The sequence below is a fragment of the Coturnix japonica genome, chromosome 15 (assembly GCF_054131305.1).
Source record: "Coturnix japonica strain WE chromosome 15, WE-NBRP24, whole genome shotgun sequence".
Taxonomy (NCBI): domain Eukaryota; kingdom Metazoa; phylum Chordata; class Aves; order Galliformes; family Phasianidae; genus Coturnix; species Coturnix japonica.
The window spans coordinates 11023042-11041037 of NC_140677.1; the positions used below are offsets into that span (position 1 = coordinate 11023042).

The following is a 17996-nucleotide window of genomic DNA, read 5'->3' on the forward strand; positions in this document are numbered from 1 at the left end:
TTATCATCTAGTTTAAACAGCTATAAGCTCACCCTGCATATCTTCAGTTCATTGTATGGGCATTAGGACTTGGTATTTGAGTATCCCTCCTACTGCAGGCACAAAGACAAGGTACAGCTTATCCCCAGAAGATGGTTTCAGACAAGGTGGCATTAGTCATAGCACTTTCTTAGCCTACATTTAATATAAATTTCACCCTATTCCCAGAGAGCTGCTTTGGCTGATTAAATGAGAATTCATCATGCGTCACTCACAAGCTGCACAACACCTCTGCAGGCTCACGTCACATTATGCCTGCAGACAGCTGCCCCAGAAGGAAATTAGCAGTATCCAGGGTGCTACGCCTAAGATTCACTTTGGAAGGTTATGAATAACTTAGTGCAGTACTTGAAAAAATGATAATAAAAGAAATTAAGACTGATCAACTTCACATTTGACAATTACCTTATTCTGGAGGCAAGAACTGTTATCTACTTGCCCCAAAGACCCTGCTGAGTTTGGCAGCATCCCTTTGCTGTCAGATTCACCTTCCAGTACATCAGCAATCAGAACTGTCATTTATACTTAGTGACTCAATTTTGCCATTTAATAGGGAAAATATTCATCTTTCAATAGCTGCTAATTCATTGTAATTTCCTTTACAACAGCTACAGAGCTCCTATGTACTGAAGTAGACTTTGAAAGACCGTGAACGTGACTGGAGCCAGACGTGGCAGATCAAGGCAGGTTGATCAGTCATTCACCATCTGACAAATGTCTCCATACACTGTAGTTTGCAGAGGAAGTCACCAACAGAGAACATAAAGCCCCAAGAAGCAGAAGTGCTAAATCACTTCTGACTACAGTAATCGCTCATCAGTGCTCCAACAGCATCAATGTCTGTTCAACTACCTACATTTCAAGTCCAAAAAACAACTAAGAAAAAAAAACAAAACAAAATGAAGGAAAGTGTTGCTTCTTTCCATTACATTCTTATATATCCAATTCTTAAATACACTAATGCTAAAAACCTTGATGGACCAGCATCATTCTGTTGGCCTGGAACAATACGGAAGGGAGAATAAAGAGTACCACATAAATGATGTCTTGCTATATCCCAACAACATTAAAGGTAGAAGTCTGTCATTCATTTAGCTGTTATTGTATTCCAATCCAGAGTAGAACCACATCAAAAGTAACAGGAATTGTACATGCAAAAGGTAATATGAATGTGTATGTAAATCTACAAAGGCACAAACGTTCATGGTTGAGTCATTCCAATTAGCAAATGCAGTCTTTACAGTAAAAGCTCAGCACTATTTAATGTTTGAAGGGTTACCAACACACCTTTCTGCAAGTGCAAACAAGGTATTCTTATCAAGTGACCAATCCAAATAATCCTCTCAGGATTAATGTATCCTAATATGTATCTGCCACTGGTCTGAGAAACTGATTTCTCCTCCTCTACACAGCACCTGCTCAGAGATGTACATAGATGGAAAGATGTTTTTCCTCTTTAAAGTAGTATTTTACCATCAGAAGCACTCAGCACCGTATCAGTGACCACCAGCAGCAATATTGCTAGCTTAAATTCCATACCAAGGCTGTTTCAGCCCCATTTAGTTACTTCTTCCATCTGTAGACTGTAAGACCAACAGCTTGCAAAACAGGTTCAGAGCTTGGGGAATTCACATGTTAGAACTAGGAGTGTCTTTTGGACTACATCCATGTATTTCTGAAACTAGGCACCACACCAAGAGTACACAAGTGAAACTTTGAAGTCTGTTACAGTAGGCCTGGAGTTCAGCATAAGCAGAAAACTCCACCCAGTCTTCTGAAGAGTTAAATACATTGCACAGCTTAAATTTACTGAGTCCTTACCTCTGCCATAAGCTCTTGCCTTCTTTGGATTCAGTTTGGGTTTTAAAGGAGCTCCTGGCTTCAGCTTGGCTTTAGGGAACTGTGACAGGTAAGTCATTACAGAGTGCTCATCCACATCAGGGTGGATAATTTCCTCAGGAGTAATAACCTGAAAGACAGCACAATTAAATATATTGTTATCAGTGCTTGGATACAGCGTGTCAACAGAGAAACAGAGCTACGGCACAAATTCTTGTGTTTCAAAACTCCCACAGTCTACTGTGATTTCTTACATTCATTTCTCTCTGATAAAAACTAGTTCATTTATCATCTCATGGCAAGAAAAATCAAGCAGCTCATTACAGTCCCAAAGCAGTTTGGGAGGCAAGGGGTTCCTACACTTTGATGATCTGCGGTTCTCATGAGGCTGCAACAAGCTAAATGGTGGCAAGCCAAGACAGTGCAGCCACACTCACCCTGAAAAGCAGCATGGGGATAAGTGAAACCAAAGAATGGGGATTCATAATGCTGTGTGCTAGGGCCTTGATGTACAAAGCCTACAAAATGAGACTTGGGAGAGTTTCTTTTCCTGCTCCTGGGATACAAGGTGCTCCAAAAGCTCCAGAGACTCCAGCACTTTTGTTCAGTTTTATCAGCATAAAAATAACCTGATCTGTGAATATATTGTCCTCTGTTTAAAAGTCACCTTTGGAGGTGATTTCTTAGTCCACAGAGTTTCTATTTCAGATAATTAATTCATAGAATTACTAAGGTTGGAAAAGACCACTAAGACCATCCAGTCCTAACCCAGCCCATCCCCACCGTGTCCACTATTCACAGTCCCACATCTCCACGGTTCTGGAAGACCTCCAGAGATGGTAACTCCACCACCTCCCCAGGCAGCCTGTGCCAGTGCCTCACCACTGTTTTGGAGAACAATTTAGTCCTAACATCCAATGCAGCAAAACAAACCCACTCAGGCATCACTAAAACTATACTATCTCCCCACTCCACATACTTGCAACACTGGCAACCTTTAGCACAAACCCCTACACAAAACCTCATAACCAGAGCTCTGAAATATAATAGCACATTTCATCACAATTTGCCCTTTCTCAGGGATTTTTTCTTAAGTAAACTGTGACCTTCAAAAGCATCCAAGCAATTTCACCTGCTTTCCCCAGTCTCAGCATGCTGCAAGAACCAACTCACGCAGTGCTTCCCACACTGCCTTACCTGCGGCACACCCAGCCAGTCATCCGCCTGCTGCATGGCCTCACGAGCGTTGTCAACAGGTTTGCTTGGGTCCCATGTCTCCCAGTCAGGGCATAGGCCTGCAAGGAAGTTGCATCATTAAGCACTGACTGCAGAGAAGCTTCCCTAACTGATGAAACCAGCTACTTGTAATGATGTTGCCGTAAAGACATTTGGACACTGGCAAGAGCAACCCCAATGGGAGAAGCACATGCTGCTCGCTGAAACACTTCTCAGACAACAACCAGGGGCTTTTCCAGCTCAGTATTAGGAAGCCTGTTCCAAAAGCCTCCCACCCACCTTGCTTGTCAGCACAAAAGACGTACAGCTTCTAGGTCAGCCACGCAGAGCACGGCTTTACATTTAAACTGTGGAAGACACTGCTCTAAATTCACCACAAATACACCCAGGGATCCTTTATGTTCTGGTGGTTCTCCTACAGCACATTTCAAGAAGAAATTTCAGCTGCCTGCAACACTACCCCACACTGCATTAGCAAGGCTGTATTACAAGAAAGTGAGGAAACTGCCTTTTTCACACTTCATCACATCGCTTGCCTTGAGCTGCACAGTTGTAACTTGCTAAACACTCAGGTTGCAGGCAGCGTGCAGCTTCTGACTGCCCTGCACTCCTGTGCAATCCTCTCCCAGGACACATGAAGCCTCCTGCTGTACCCTGAAACTGAGAGGTCGTTGGCACTCACTGTGGGAACAAGTCTGTCTTGCATTTGGGAGCAACCACTTGTGCCTTTGTCCCTTGCCCCCAATACTTAGACATAGATGCAGCACCTCCAACACTGCAATCGCACATTCTGCTTTAGTCCAGTGTTTCTCTTGGCCAGATCATTTACAATGTGCTGCTTCCCACGGCTGGCCTCTTCAGACTCCAGTTTTCCTTACAGCTTTGCTTCCACCTTCAGTACAGCCCTCCAAACCTTCCCCTCTATGAACAGCAGAGCAGCCCCAAGAACAGAAGGCAAGGAAACATTGATCAAAGGGCTTACCTGGAGCACAGCTGTCAACGAGAGCCCCGAGTGCTTTGCCATCCTGCCAGTTCTGATTGAAGTTTGTGATGGGCAGGTAGGGGATTTTGTTCTGAATCCAGCCCAGCAGCCTTTGTTTGGGGGTCTGCTTCTTTGCATCATCGTCACCCTCATCTTCCCACACAGGCATGGAAATCGAGTAGTGGAGGATAAGGGTCCATATCAGACCAAGGATCAACTTCAAGTTTCCATCAACTATAGCTTTACTATCTGGAAGACAAAAGACAGACGTTGGATTATTTCCTATTCTGTAAGGAGGCACATTTTTAAGTTCCTCGCTTGTGCCCAGGTAATCCAGGTAAGAAGCCCTTAGGTTTCCACAGGCACTTGCACAGGCAACAACCCTGGTTTGTTTGATCTCAACCAAACCATGGCTATCCTGCAACCTCTCAGGATGCCCCTGCATCAAGTGATCTTATCATTCAGAACAGCAACTGCCACCAGAATAATTGCACGGGGATCTTAATGAGCACTAGCTAGTAAATGGGAAGCGTTCAGTTCAAATTCAGAGTGCTTATAGGTAAAGTCAACAAGTGCTGAGCATGCTTTGTGCACTCCTATTCACCTCATGTACCACAGCAATACTTTGATGTCATGTTATCAACATACAAAGGTCTTGACTTTAAAAAAAATAAGTGATTATACAGAAAAGCTACCAAGAAAAGTAAGCAGCAGGGCATCTCCTTTAACCCAGTGCTCACATGATGCTTTTAATATTCACATGGTTTCACAATAGGACAGTATGTCCCGAGCAGATAATACTCTAACACCAGACCTTGAGTGGCATGTTATCTTTCTGAACAGCTAACATCTCGTTGGGCTTGGATTTTATTTGCATTTTTTTAGGCATCAGTTTTGACTAATCTTACAGAACAATGTTAAGTGTCTGGGACTTGAATGCTCGTAGCTGATCTCACATTCAGTCTGAGATGTACAACAGATAGCCAGAAAGTGAGTAAACCCCACTGGATTTTAATGAGCAGCTGTGAAGAGAAAGACAGCATCACACAAACACTGCTGTTTCCCAGCATCTTGTGCTCCTCTCTCTCTCCCCAAGTGAAAGGCAAGCTGTTCAGCAGAGGAAATCACCCTTTGGTTGATTGCAAGGGAGCAGCTCTTACACCAGAGTAGAAGGCACAGTCAAGTTTCACATGATCACAGAATGGTTAAGGTTGGAAGGGACCTTAAAAATCACTGAGCTCCAACTCTCTTGCCACCCATCAGATCAGGCTGCCCAGGATCCCATCCAACCTGGCATTGAGAGCATCTCCAGGGATGTGGCATCCATAACTTCTCTGGGCATGGGAGAGCCACAAAGCCTTGGTGGCTGGCTCTGCACAGTGCACAAGATGCACAAGCAGTTACCAAGGCTGGAACATACCAAGTGCCTCAGCACCCATCCCACAGCAGAACCACCCCTCACAGCACAGTGCAGGCCACTGCAGCCTCATGCCAGAAACATCTCCAAGCATTAGCTTCGGATTTATACTGACATCAGCATTTTTACTAGAATGGATGCAGCAATGATTTACCGTTCTACAAATAAATTTGTCTCAGAACACCATCCAGCATTCCCAGGGATAAAAGCCAGCAGGACAGAGTCACCTCGAGCACACTGCTACGCACACGTTACTCAGGATAAAGAATAGCCTGTTCCATATTTACAGCACATAAATATGTCTCAGTACAGATGTACTGTGGTCACTGCAGCAGCTGAGCAGCTTCCTCCAGCCCCACCACCTCTGAAGGCACAATGCAAGAGCAGGGTTAAGAGCCCATGCTCTAAAGCTTCTCCTGCAGCACAGGAGCCCCCAGCCCCAGCAGCAGGAAGAGGTCACAGCAGGAACAAGACAGCTCTTCCTCCTTGAGGCTGATGCTGTCCATGCAGCGGTACTTTGTTAGCAAAGTCGGTTTGCTCTTACAGTCTCCACACTTCCTGACATGCATTGGGATCTCATGATGTAATTTTTTCCAAGCCTGCTCGCAGGAGGACTTGTCTGCTCTCCTTTAGGGTGGGAAGAAGGGAGGGAGAACTCCTAGGCAGGACAGACCTTATCAGCACCCTACGGAGTAGCCACGGGGATCCCTTCCAGCTTCCACCAGAGCTCAGCCCTGGCCCGCTTTGGCTCTGAAATCCCTCAGAATTCAAAAGAACCCTTTGAGGTTCACAAAGAAATCAGAGTCTAGCCCAAAGCAGCTTCATTTCCAAGCAGCAGTGTAAAGCTCAGCTCCGCTGGAATGCTTTGTCTCTCCAGAAAAGGCTCTGCTTTAATGGAACTCTCTTTAAATAGTGAACCAAGACCACACAGTGTCTGTCCTCTTAGAGGTCTCTTGATGTTAACATGCAAACACCAGATGCAGAGCAGCAGACCAGCAAGCAGCTGGGCCTGCACAAGTATCACAGCACCAACCCAGCTCAGTACAACCAAGCCTGCAAACACCTCCACCAAGCGCACACTGCCAGTGTAAAACATCCAAGACTGGAACATAGAAAAAAACATAATGTTTCCAGTTACACTTAAGCACCAAAAATTATTACTCCAGGCACTGTCATGTACCACAGCTTGGCCAGTTTTCCAGTGGAATTCACCCATCTCCTGGTTTGCCTAAAGACACTTTTCCTGGCTGCACCAGACTGGAAAATGGATGATATGAACAGCAGACCTTGCAGCAATGCTTTCCTACCACGAGCACTACTTTAGTCATACTTATTTCTCATACAGTCTACACTTTGAAGCTTTACAGAGCCTTTCAAACCATGTTCTTCTGATTACTCCTCTGAAGCTTGTCATAAGTCTATAGCATGAAGATACACGTTTACTGCAGTCACTGCTTTGGGACACAATGTAACCACACAGCCCCTTCAGCAGACACTTCTACCATCAGCAAAGTCGGATGAATTAAGCAGATGGGAACAAGTTGCCTGCTTTTCGATCTGCAACTGGGAAGATTTACACCACATTCATGAGGTCACGGGTCAGTCTCTGCTCTCAGATAGCAGAGATAAGACTGGAATTAATGGTCTTAAGTTGCCTCAACCAGGGAAGGTTGAGGCTGGATATTAAAAAAAAATTATTCTGAGAAAGAGTGGTAGGGCTCTGGAATAGGAAGGAAAGTAGTGGGGTCTCCATCCCTGGAAGTGTTCAAGAAACATGGAGGTGTTGCACTGAGGGCCATGGTTTAATGGACATGGTGTTGATGGGTTGTGGTTGGACTTGATGATTTTGGAGGTCTTTCCCAATCTTAATGATTCTGTGAACGTGCATTGTAGAGACAGGTTGGCTGTTGGACTTGATGACCTTGGAGGCCTTTCCCCATCTTAATGATGAGAGCTTGGTATTTTAGGTTATACTCTCCATCACATCAGACATGGGTACAACAGAGTTTAAGTGCACGTTTAGGGCATAGAGAGACGTGTGCTCCCACATACTGAAGTGAGGAGCCCTCTCTGCACTTAATTCACATTATGAAGCCTCAGCAAACATCTCTAAGGGCCACTCACATGTACAGCACCAAGCACTTGCTCACCAGAACTGGTGGGAGATGTCTGCTTTTGAGCCTGTGATGACTTGAGCCCAGCAGCAAACAGACAACCAAATTCAAAAGTGCCATCAGGGCACCCAAACGAGTAGCTCATAGCATGTTTTTTTTCTTCGTTTGTTTTTCCAGTGGCCTCCAAGCAACATACAGCCTAGCCCTAAGGTGCAAGCCCTGCGGCCTGCATGGTGCATGGAAGTCAGCCTACAGCAGCCAGCACATGGCCCAGCACTGCACTCAGTGCATCGGTAATGCCGAGTGCTACAGGATGGCTGCCAGCACTACTTGCTTGTTCAGTGCCGGTGTTGGTTCTGCAGAACAGCTCAAGCTCTCACTCTTCTGTTAAAGAAACGAAGAAAGCCTATATATAGCCTATGACATTAAGTTTTATGTAGGAGTATCCTGCTTCTTAGTCAGCTATTAGGTTTTAAGTGGCTGCCTGGTAGGGTAAAGAGGAAAACAGACCGAATCAGAGCTAGCTTGTTTCCCCCATCACACCTCAGAGTCTAGATTGTAATTCTGACCCTTTTATTATCCTATTAACTAAGTGGCAACCAGCCCAAAAAATGGATTATGGATATTCCATAGGGTTGCAGTACACGCCAGTTTCAGTCTTGAAACGGAACCAAGTTTTAACTGCTTGAGCTGATTTATAATTGTTGCTCTATACTAAATATTAACATGATATGTTACACTTGGACATGCTAACACTGCACTATTTAGAGTGCAGAGGAAGGCATTACGGTGCCTAGTTTAGAGCCAGCAAACTCGCTTGAGCCTCAAATGTGAGGGTCGAAGCTGAAACCTGGCCTTGATCTGAAGCTTGCAAATTCACCTATTCCAGTGGAGACCTCTGAACTTCACCTGAAGTTGTGCAACACAGCAAGCAGGATATCAAGATCCCCCACTTCATCTTGGCTCTTTAACTAGGGGTTGTCTTCAGGCTTTTAAGTCATGATATCCACGACCAAGAACATTCAACTTCTTCTGCCTTCAAATTAAGCACCTTGGACAAATTACAGTTGTATTCTAAGCTTCTTCAGAGCTATAAAAATAATTATTGCTTGATTTCAAGGGTTAGTCCTTCAAGTGAAATTCTTGCATTCTTATGCATCTTTCACAACAGCTTCCCTTGCCCATCTCAGGGTTTTTTTCTAGCACAGTACACATTCATTATTTCAGTCAGCTTTATAGTAGAAGAAAGACGGTTTTCAGAGTTAATAATAATAATAGTGTTAATATATCAAAATAATAAATCATCCCACACGCAGCACTAGAGGCCCCTCATTCCTCTACTTTAAAAATTTCCAAGTCACAACAGCATGGAAAATTCCAAGCAGATCTCCAGGAAAAAGGGAAAAAGTCTTCTCCATGAGGGCTGTCGCACACTGGAGCAGAAGCCCAGGGAGGCTGTAACATCTCCATTGTAAGATCTGTTCAAACTTATGTGCACGCTGCCTTGAGCAGTCTGAACAAGCTGAACTTAATAAGTACTTGCCTTGGAGAACATGACCTTCAACAGTCTCTTTGAAAAGAAATTATTCCACAAATCAGAAAAGTCCTAATGTTACAAGTGAGCCTTGGAAGAGCACATTTTGCTTATGTGCAAGTCTGCCTTAGGTTGAGATTAAGCACAAGAACTACACTAGCTGTAGCAAGGTTCCTTGAACTCTGCCCCACAGTAGGACTGCAAGTCATTTTCTGTTGGACAATTAGTGGAAACAAGATAAGCTACAGCAGCAGACAGCTTCCTTCTAAACTGAGCTGTAACACAGACTATGCTAAGTCTTGTGAAACAAACGAAGGACTGAAAAAGCATTTCTGAGTACTGACTTTTTTTTTAGAGCTGTTTCTTAGCTATGGCTGCAGCCGTTAGATCGGTCTGAGCAAAGTCATCTCATACATTCTGCCTTCAGCTTTCACATAGGAAAGCTTTACCACAGCTTGAACTAATCTTCACATCCAGCTCTTCTAAAAAGCACTTGCTCTCTCCACTCTTCATGTTGGTCTCATTCACAACTTAATGCAATGTCTTAAGTGGAAGAAGATGACAAACTTAAAATATATGGTCCTTCATAAAAAAAACCAAAGGTGTGGTCCAATAACAGCACCTTCTTCATGTTTCCAGACACAGAAGGAACTTGTACAGTGCAAAGTTCATCTCAGTTACATATCACTTATTCTAAGCGTTGTCATCTTGCAGCTTACGAGTTCTTCCCCACCTCTAATTATTTTCATCTAGTATTCAATAGCTACAGTAATTGTAGGGGGATCAAAAGTGAAGCACTCATTAAGGCTTTATAATCTGCAACAACTAAGGCTCACATTGAACTAAGCTCTTTCAAAGCCCCTCTCCACATTGTTTGTGCACACCAAACAGAAGTAGTACGCAGATGAGATGGAGTTGTCTAAGACGAGCAAGGACATTCTTTGCTGAAGCATACATTATGTGTTCACAGGCTTACTCTGCCTGCTAAAGACATTAGCAACATCCTCTGTGGGGATAGTATGTCTTTAAATCAATTACATGGGTTCCTCTCTGCTTTGAGAACATACTTCAATTGTTTCCTTCAATGACCCCCTTAAGCTTAGGTCTACCTCGCAGCTTCTCAGAGCTCAGCACATAGCTTGCTGTCTGGACGTGAGCAGTCAGCTTACCCAGGGAAAGCACAAGTTGTGCTCCGTGCACATAGTTGGCACCAGGATAGCTGAATTCCAGCCAGGTCCTTGGATTTGTAGCCATAACCTGGTAGCCTCTAATGGCAACACACTCCAGCCTGACTGCATCTCAGCCATGTTTGCAGCTTGTGTAAAGTGGATGTGTAAATGAACACATCAGCTCCACCAAGCTTTGTAAAACATTCTGTAACTCCTTTTTAACAAGGATTTTTCTGGGCCTCTGGGATGGAACTCTCAGGAGATATAACAGGCAACTGTAAAATTAATTTGGCCCCTTCAGTGCAAGCTTGGAGAAAAAAAATAAGAGGCCTTTAATACAGAAAGAATCAAACCAACAGGGCTCTGAGGAGCAAAACGCTCATTCAAATAGTTCTGCCCAACTTCTTAATGGGTACCTGCTTAGCAATGCCTACTGAGCACACACAGAAGAGTAAGGCGCAACAGGAAGGGAGCTTAAGCTGGTGGTGTAACTGCCACCAGCCCAGATTCTCCAAAAACAAGTGGAAACCCAACATGGTTGGAAGGAGAAGTCAGGAATTTCAGAGCTGGGAACTGCTAGGGCAGGAGCGGAGGAAAAAAGTCAGACCATGGGTGGCTCATGATCAAATTCCTTCCTACTGTCACTCTGACTGATACAGGGCTCCTGTTGCCTTTAGAGCCATATACCAAGCTAAAGACAAGTAAAACATGTTGATCTGACATGTGGCTGTTGCCTGTGGCTCTTCCTGCTTGTACACACCCTCCTGACTCTTGCAGTGAGTGCTCCCTGGGGACAAGTCTGCCATGGCAGCTCTTCCAGAAGGAAAGGGCATCAGAGACAGCTGGGCTCATCAGCACTGCCACAAGAGCATCCCAGCATGGGAAGGACAAGCAGGGCATAAGGAGAGCTCAGTGATGCCCACACACCTCAGGGAAGAGTGAGGATGCAATGCAAAGGGTAAGAGCTACCATTCACACCAGCCATTTAAGACTCATCTGCCCTCTGCCATGCAAGTCCCGGTTTGCAACTGCAGAACCACAGATGCAGATACAGGAACACCACACTAATTATTAGCTTCCTTTTCAGCCTCTGTGCCCAGCGAGCTTCCACAAGTGCTACTTTGTTTGCTGCCAGCCCCAGGAGGCAGCACGCCAGCCCCAGCCCTCTACACCACCATGCTCCGTGCCCCAGCGAGGCTGGTGAGCCCCTGCCCCACACCAGCAGCTCCTATGAGCCCCCTGCAGCTCCCGGGATTGCCAATGGGAATCAGGCCTGCTGCAGGCCATGACATCACCACCAAAACCGCCAGACAACCGGCCTCCGCGCAAACAAAGCGCATTCCCCGCTGCTGAGCTCATCCGGTGCCGGCCAGGCCACCGCAGCTCCCACTCCTTCAACAGGGGCACAGACACACTGCTGTGTGCCCTCAACAGCACAGCTCTGCTTCTGGGGTAGAGAATCAAGCAAAGCGTGGTTGCAGATGCCAGCATCCTTTCAGGGTGCACCATACAGCACAGACCAAGGGCTTTTTCCACTGAGGATGTTCCAACATGTGGTGAGGATGCATATGGCAGCCCCCAGCCACAGGTTAGCTTCACACAGTGAGTGGCCACACCAAGCCTGCTGGACAGCTGTGCCCTATCAGCCAGCAAGAAGGCCAGTGGTGTCCTGGGGTGCATTAAGAAAAGCATGGCCAACAGCTTGAGGGAGGTGATCCTCCCCTCTGCTCAGCCCTGGCAAGGCCACATCTGGAACAGCGTGCAGTTCTGGGCTCCTCAGTTTAAGAAAGGCAGGGAAGTGCTGAGCCAGTCCAGTGGAGGGCCACAGAGATGATGAGGGACCTGGAGCATCTCCCATATGACGAAAGGCTGAGGGATCTGGGACTCATATGAGACCCCTATAATTCTGAGAAAGGCCCGGGAAAGGCGTGGGAAGCACGGGATCACGTCCCCACACCAGCAGGGAAGCACCAGGAGGCCGGAAGGATGATGAGAGCAAGCAGTCAAAGGATAATTAGTCACTGGGGAATTACATGTAGAGGAAAGTCCCTGAGCTTTGGGAACAAGCACGCTGGAAAGTGGATTTCTGCTAAATGGTGAAAGGAGGGGGGCAAGAAGAAAGGCATCCTCTTGCCTCTGCCACATCCTGCTGAGACAGCCATGAGAAATGCTTGCCTCTGCTTTTGTACACATCCCTCCTCTGGCACAGGATGGTGAAGGGGAATGACCCTCATCATGTCAGCAATGCGGCTGCAGCACAGGGAGCCTTTGCATTCCCATCACAGCAGGTCAGCAACACGGCTACCCAATTCAGAGGAATGTGGTTCTGTCCTAAGTGAGACATGAAAGTTTCAGTCAGATGCAAGAAATACTTGTCTGGGAGTCTGATAAACTGGAGGCTGTTGTTGCATGCAAACAAAAAAGCACCTCCTCACAGCACATCCTGTGCCTACACAACTAGAACACCAAGCCTTGATCAGCAAGACTGCACTGATAAAAGCAGCTGTGGAGTCAGATTTCTGCAAGTGTAACACAACAAAAGCACTGAAGAGTGAGAGTGCTGTAACCATCTCTGGATTAAGGTAGTCCTAAACCTCACCTGTTCACTATGGGTTGCAGCAAGGCTAAAGGAACACGTTTACTCACACTGGGAGTAGGTCAAGATGGCTGTAAGAAACAAAGTGTAAAGCTCTGCAGAGATAGATGAGCCTGTTCAGATACGTATGAAGGCTGCTTGAATGAAGCCAAAACCAACGCATCAGAAATTACCAAAAATGTTTGGGGAAATATACCCTTGGCCACAATATACATTGAGATTCAATTTTTCCATCTGAAACCAGAATCACTGCAAAGACACAGGGCCGCTTGAAGGCAATCCCCATTCATGATTGTGCCAGGCAGGGCTGCAATCACAGCATCATGCTGCAGCATCAAGCAGCTTAAGACTGGAGCACAGTTTGTGGTCCTGGGCTGGTAACACACCAGCAGATATCCCATCAGTTATTGCAGCTTCTGAAAGGATTTGTGGTTTGTCCAAGTCTTTTTCTCTGATATTGAGCACCTAACAGCACATCTCTGAGATAAATATATAAGTATTTAAGCCCAGAAACCCTGCATCATATTCTCTATAGCTGTCTGCAGCTTTGTGATAAGCTTACTGCAGAACTTATCAGGAAGTCAGCTGTCTCTGCCTTAACATTTCCTCAAAAAGCGATTAATTCTCCTCTAACATAATCACATCCTCACTACAGAGAGTGCTCATCGTCCCGCACAGGAGAATATCATATTTATGATGTTCCAGTGACAAGATGCTCACTCAAGGACCAGGCCCATATGATTCACCTAGTGGTGGCAGCTGCCTATCAGACAATCCCCCTGTGAGAGGAGCACTCAGAAGCAGGAGGGCAGTGGCAGCTCTACAGAGAGGCACAGTCACACGGGTGGTCTCCAAGCACCTTAAGAAGAGCCAGATGGGATTAATGGCACAGCTTCAGCACACATTAACCACAGCTGCATGACACGCGCCTGTGCAGAGCGCATACCCTCTCACCCACGCTTCCCAGCACTCCGTCACGGTCTGTGCTCATTGCACAGCCAAGCTTTAGGACACACAGATGCACAAGCATCACCCCAAGCAGCCGGTCATCACAGGCTGCTTCCCACTCTGTGCCCAGGACCATTCTGCTGCCCTCCCCTGCAGGCAGCACACCCACTGCTTGCAGGCAGCACCCAGCTTTGCACTCTGCCATGTACACACTGACTGAACAGGGTGCAGCCAGTTACCCAGCCATGGGACCTAGTTTTTCCACTTGCAGCCTCACATCATTCATATTTGCAAGCAAACTGCATTTTGCATTCCTAGCACAATAAAGAAAAATGAAGCACTGGGCAATGTCACTAGAGCCAGAACAGTCACAGCCACACTGTTCTGCCTGACCTCCTTCTGTACCACCTCCTAATTTCACACTTATCAGGAGCACTAAAGATAAGCTCGATCAGGACTAAGATTTACACCCAGAGACAGTCACCACATCCCACAGCACATCTCCACCCCAGAGTCTACGTATCATTAGCATTTCTGCACATGCACACCATAGCTTTGCTATTTAAGCGACCATCAGTTCCCAGGGACCAATTCCATGTTATCCAAGAACAGATTAATGGCACACCAATCCAGACAGGCAATATTCTGTAGCCTACGTTTAAGTAATAAAGTTGGTTAATTAAAATATTTAAGCTTTCCCTGCCTTAGGCAGCATTTTTAACCAATAGCTGCAGCAGTTTGTGTCAAGCAGTTCACTTTTCCCTCCTTCTAATTAAAAAGAAACCTGTTAGTTGTATATAGCCTAGCTTCAGTTACTTGCTCTATCAGAAATGGTATTACTTCATTTTTAAATATTGAGTTCAGTGCTATGCTGTGATACCATAGCAACATGTAAGGCAGATGTATCGAGGCAGATTTTTCTGTCCCTGGCTCAGACACAGGTGCTGGGCAGAGCTTCACTCAGAAACCCCACACCTCAGCTGCTCCTTGGGACAGAGCCAGCAGCATCTCACTCAGTTTGCTGCCCCTGGTGCGTACCTGGTGCTCAGCTGCCAAACTGGTGCGTACCTGTTCAGCAGCTACAAAGAATAAGGCAAGCCTTAGTCCCACATCTAATCACTGCTTTGTACAAGCACTTTGCAGGGAAGGTCTGCCCTGCAGAAGCTTACCCCATGCAGTGCCCTGATCTCAGGTCATGCACTCTTGCAGACTCAGCAGCCAGGAGCTCAAGGGCTGTCCAGGCTCCCAGGGGCAGCATAAAGCAGGCACAGCTCCGGTTCCAGAGCAAGAAAACCACCTTGAGATGACACAAGGACCAAGTGCGGGGCTCTGGTGCCTGCCTGCATGGCAGAGTGAGTCACCCATGGGATGTTCCAAATCACCTCCCCACATAAAGCTTTTCTAGGCCAAATCCTCATTTCTGGAACTGACATTTTTAAGTTCCCATTGCTCCCACAGTGCGCCAGTTGATCTTAAAGCCCCTCAGCTGGTAGTGAGACAACATCACAGCTATACCCAGGGGATGTTCAGCCATGGCAGCCAACCACCCCTCAGCCAACAGAGTAGGGCACCAAGTCTAGGAATACACCCTTTGTGTTTATATACACATCTCTTTGTGATCGACTCCTCACATGACAAAGCTCACAAAGTGAGGACGCTGGTGGTGACAGGGTTAATTCCTTGGGACAAGGTCTCTGCAATATCCTTCCTCAGGAGTCCCACATGCTCCCATGTTCTGTCTCTGTAAATGTCTGCAGGTCGTTAGCTTGCTCACTAATGCTCACTGAGCAGCCACTAATCATCTGGCTGTGACAGCACCAGGGTCAGGGCTGTGCCATCCAGCCTTTAAAGCGGCAGTGAGCTGAGTGAAAAACATAAATGGTGCCTTTTCTTTTAACCCCTATATACCACAGGAGAATCTGGACTATTCAAAGATAATCTCAGACCTTTCCTGCTTCTTTTTAGGTGGAAAAAACTCTTATTGGCAAGCTGCTGGCTGTGCTGCTTCTGTACAGCTTTGGAGAGCACTAGGGCACACAGCAGCACTACTCAATAGCCTGGTTCTGTAGTCCATCGCAGAGATCTCACTCTGCTTCCAGCAGCTGGATTGAGATGGAAATCCTCACTCTTGCTTACTGCCAGGTTAGGTCAGGAGCACAACCTGGAGCTGGGATCTTCTGGGGTAGCAGCTGTACTGATGAGCAGTAGGACTTCTCTCTTGTACCGCTCCTAATGGATGCAGCCATCCAGTTGTCCAGCATGCACACTGCATACTCAGCTAAGAGTGTCTAATTATTCATTTCTAACAGCACTAGACACCACAGTGCTGCACAATGACCACAAAGCTCACGCCCACACAAGTGGCTAGGAGCTTCCACACCCAGCACAACACCAGCTCTCACCAACTTCCTTTTCACACACAGGCTTTGTTTGCTGCCTGTAGGAAGGGAACAGATCTCTACATTCTTTGGAGATGACACAGGCACAGATCCTCAGATGTACAGTTACCCCTGGACACTTATGTTGGTCTTCTCATAGACCTCCAGATTAACCCAGACAGTTTGAGCTACTTCTGCACAATGGGATCCCCATGAGGCAGGTTTTAGAAGCTCTCAGGTGGCAGAAGCCAACAAGTCCATGGATTCTGGTGGTAGCCTGCACACTCACACTGAATACATCAACCACTCATGAGTTGGGAGCATTGACTGCACTACTACAGAGGGCCCTTGAGGTCCAGACCAATAGCTTCCATGCATTTGCTCTGACATCCAGAAGCCTGACATCCAGCACTGAGCTCAGGCTATGGCACTGGAAGTTCACACTCCTTTAGGGGTCACCACATTTTCCCTAGCAGTTAACAGCCTAGTTTTGCTTTATAACTGCATTTTTACCCCAAGTCTAAAAGAATTACTGAAAGAAGTAATCTCCAGAAACAACCAAAGTTATTTCTATTGGACTTTTAATTAGATCATCGATTTTGTTCAAGCAGTTACATAAGCTATGAAACATTTGCATGTAGCCACAGTTATTCAACAGCCAGAATGGAGCCGAAACAATGTGATTAGCATCCCAGTCTTCCCACAGTGGTATGTTAGGTCTGCTCAGACACCAACACTTCCCCCACAGGGAAACTTGAAAACAAACTGTGTCAGTGAGTGACAGAGAACCACTGTGACTAACAGGTACCGCAGCAAGCAGCAGCTCTGCAGAAGTACCCAGGTGTTGGAACAAAGCACAGTTTACCTATGCTGAACACCCAACAGCAGTCCAGCTCCTAGCTCTTGCACTGAAGCTTGCTTTTCAGCGTTACTGGAATAACTCAGATCTCAGTGTTTTAGAGTAGACTCTGAAGTGCCAGGGCAACAGATTATGTGAGGAATCTATAAACTCAGTTACAGAGCTGAGAAGGAAACCCTGCAAAAACCTATGGTCTGGGTGTTACTTCACAGCCTCTTGCATTGTCAAGATGACAGTTTGGCACCAACACTGCTCAGCAAGCCAGTGTTCCCCATTTCACAGAAAGGGTCATAAGCCTGGTTAGCCCAAGATTTGTACCTTCTGTCTGCAAGGCATGTTTGTCATCACACCCCTTCCTATAAAGAGTGATGCACCACAGCTGTATGCAGGACCCCATGGGGCAGCTGCAGCTTGGGCACTTTGCTGCACTAAAGGTACGTTCCAAGGTGCTCTCAGGCACACAAGGACTGGTCTGGGAAGCCCACCAAAATTGTGCTGCAGTGACTGCTGCAAGATTTTTCTTAGAGAAGGGCTGTAAAGCAATTAATTACACCACGTAAAGGAAGGATAGTAGGGCGTGTTAGTATCTAGCCACAGGGAACAGTATTTCCTCTTCTGTGTTTGAATAACCTTCAGATTCACATATCATGGATGTTTGCTCAGAGTGCAGGTCTGCTCCCACAGCTTTGTGCGCTGCACCCAGAAGGAGACGTTTCAAAGCTTATTTACACGGCACTTCATGGGCCACCACCTACAGCGTGCTTCAAGCCCACCAACCACACCAGTGCCCTTTCATTCAGCCCCAGGAAAGCACACACACGGGTTTTGTCTCCTTGCAAGGGCAGCTGTAGACTAATCAAGAGCAGCAGGCAGCCAGGAGCAGCG

The 17996-nt window shown here is 46.4% G+C and overlaps 1 protein-coding gene across 10 annotated transcripts in view; it reads right to left on the minus strand.

Annotated features, from left to right (window-relative positions):
* The window catches only part of FLNB (filamin B), a 74956-nt gene that overhangs the window by 40100 nt on the left and 16860 nt on the right, over nucleotides 1-17996 (minus strand). For all 10 annotated transcript variants that reach the window (XM_085516378.1, XM_085516374.1, XM_085516376.1 and 7 more), the window contains 3 exons: nucleotides 4097-4345; nucleotides 3076-3173; nucleotides 1861-2008 (listed from right to left, as the gene is read on the minus strand). In XM_085516378.1, the coding sequence (XP_085372504.1) occupies nucleotides 1861-2008; nucleotides 3076-3173; nucleotides 4097-4345 (495 nt within the window). The remainder of the gene's footprint in view (nucleotides 1-1860; nucleotides 2009-3075; nucleotides 3174-4096; nucleotides 4346-17996) is intronic.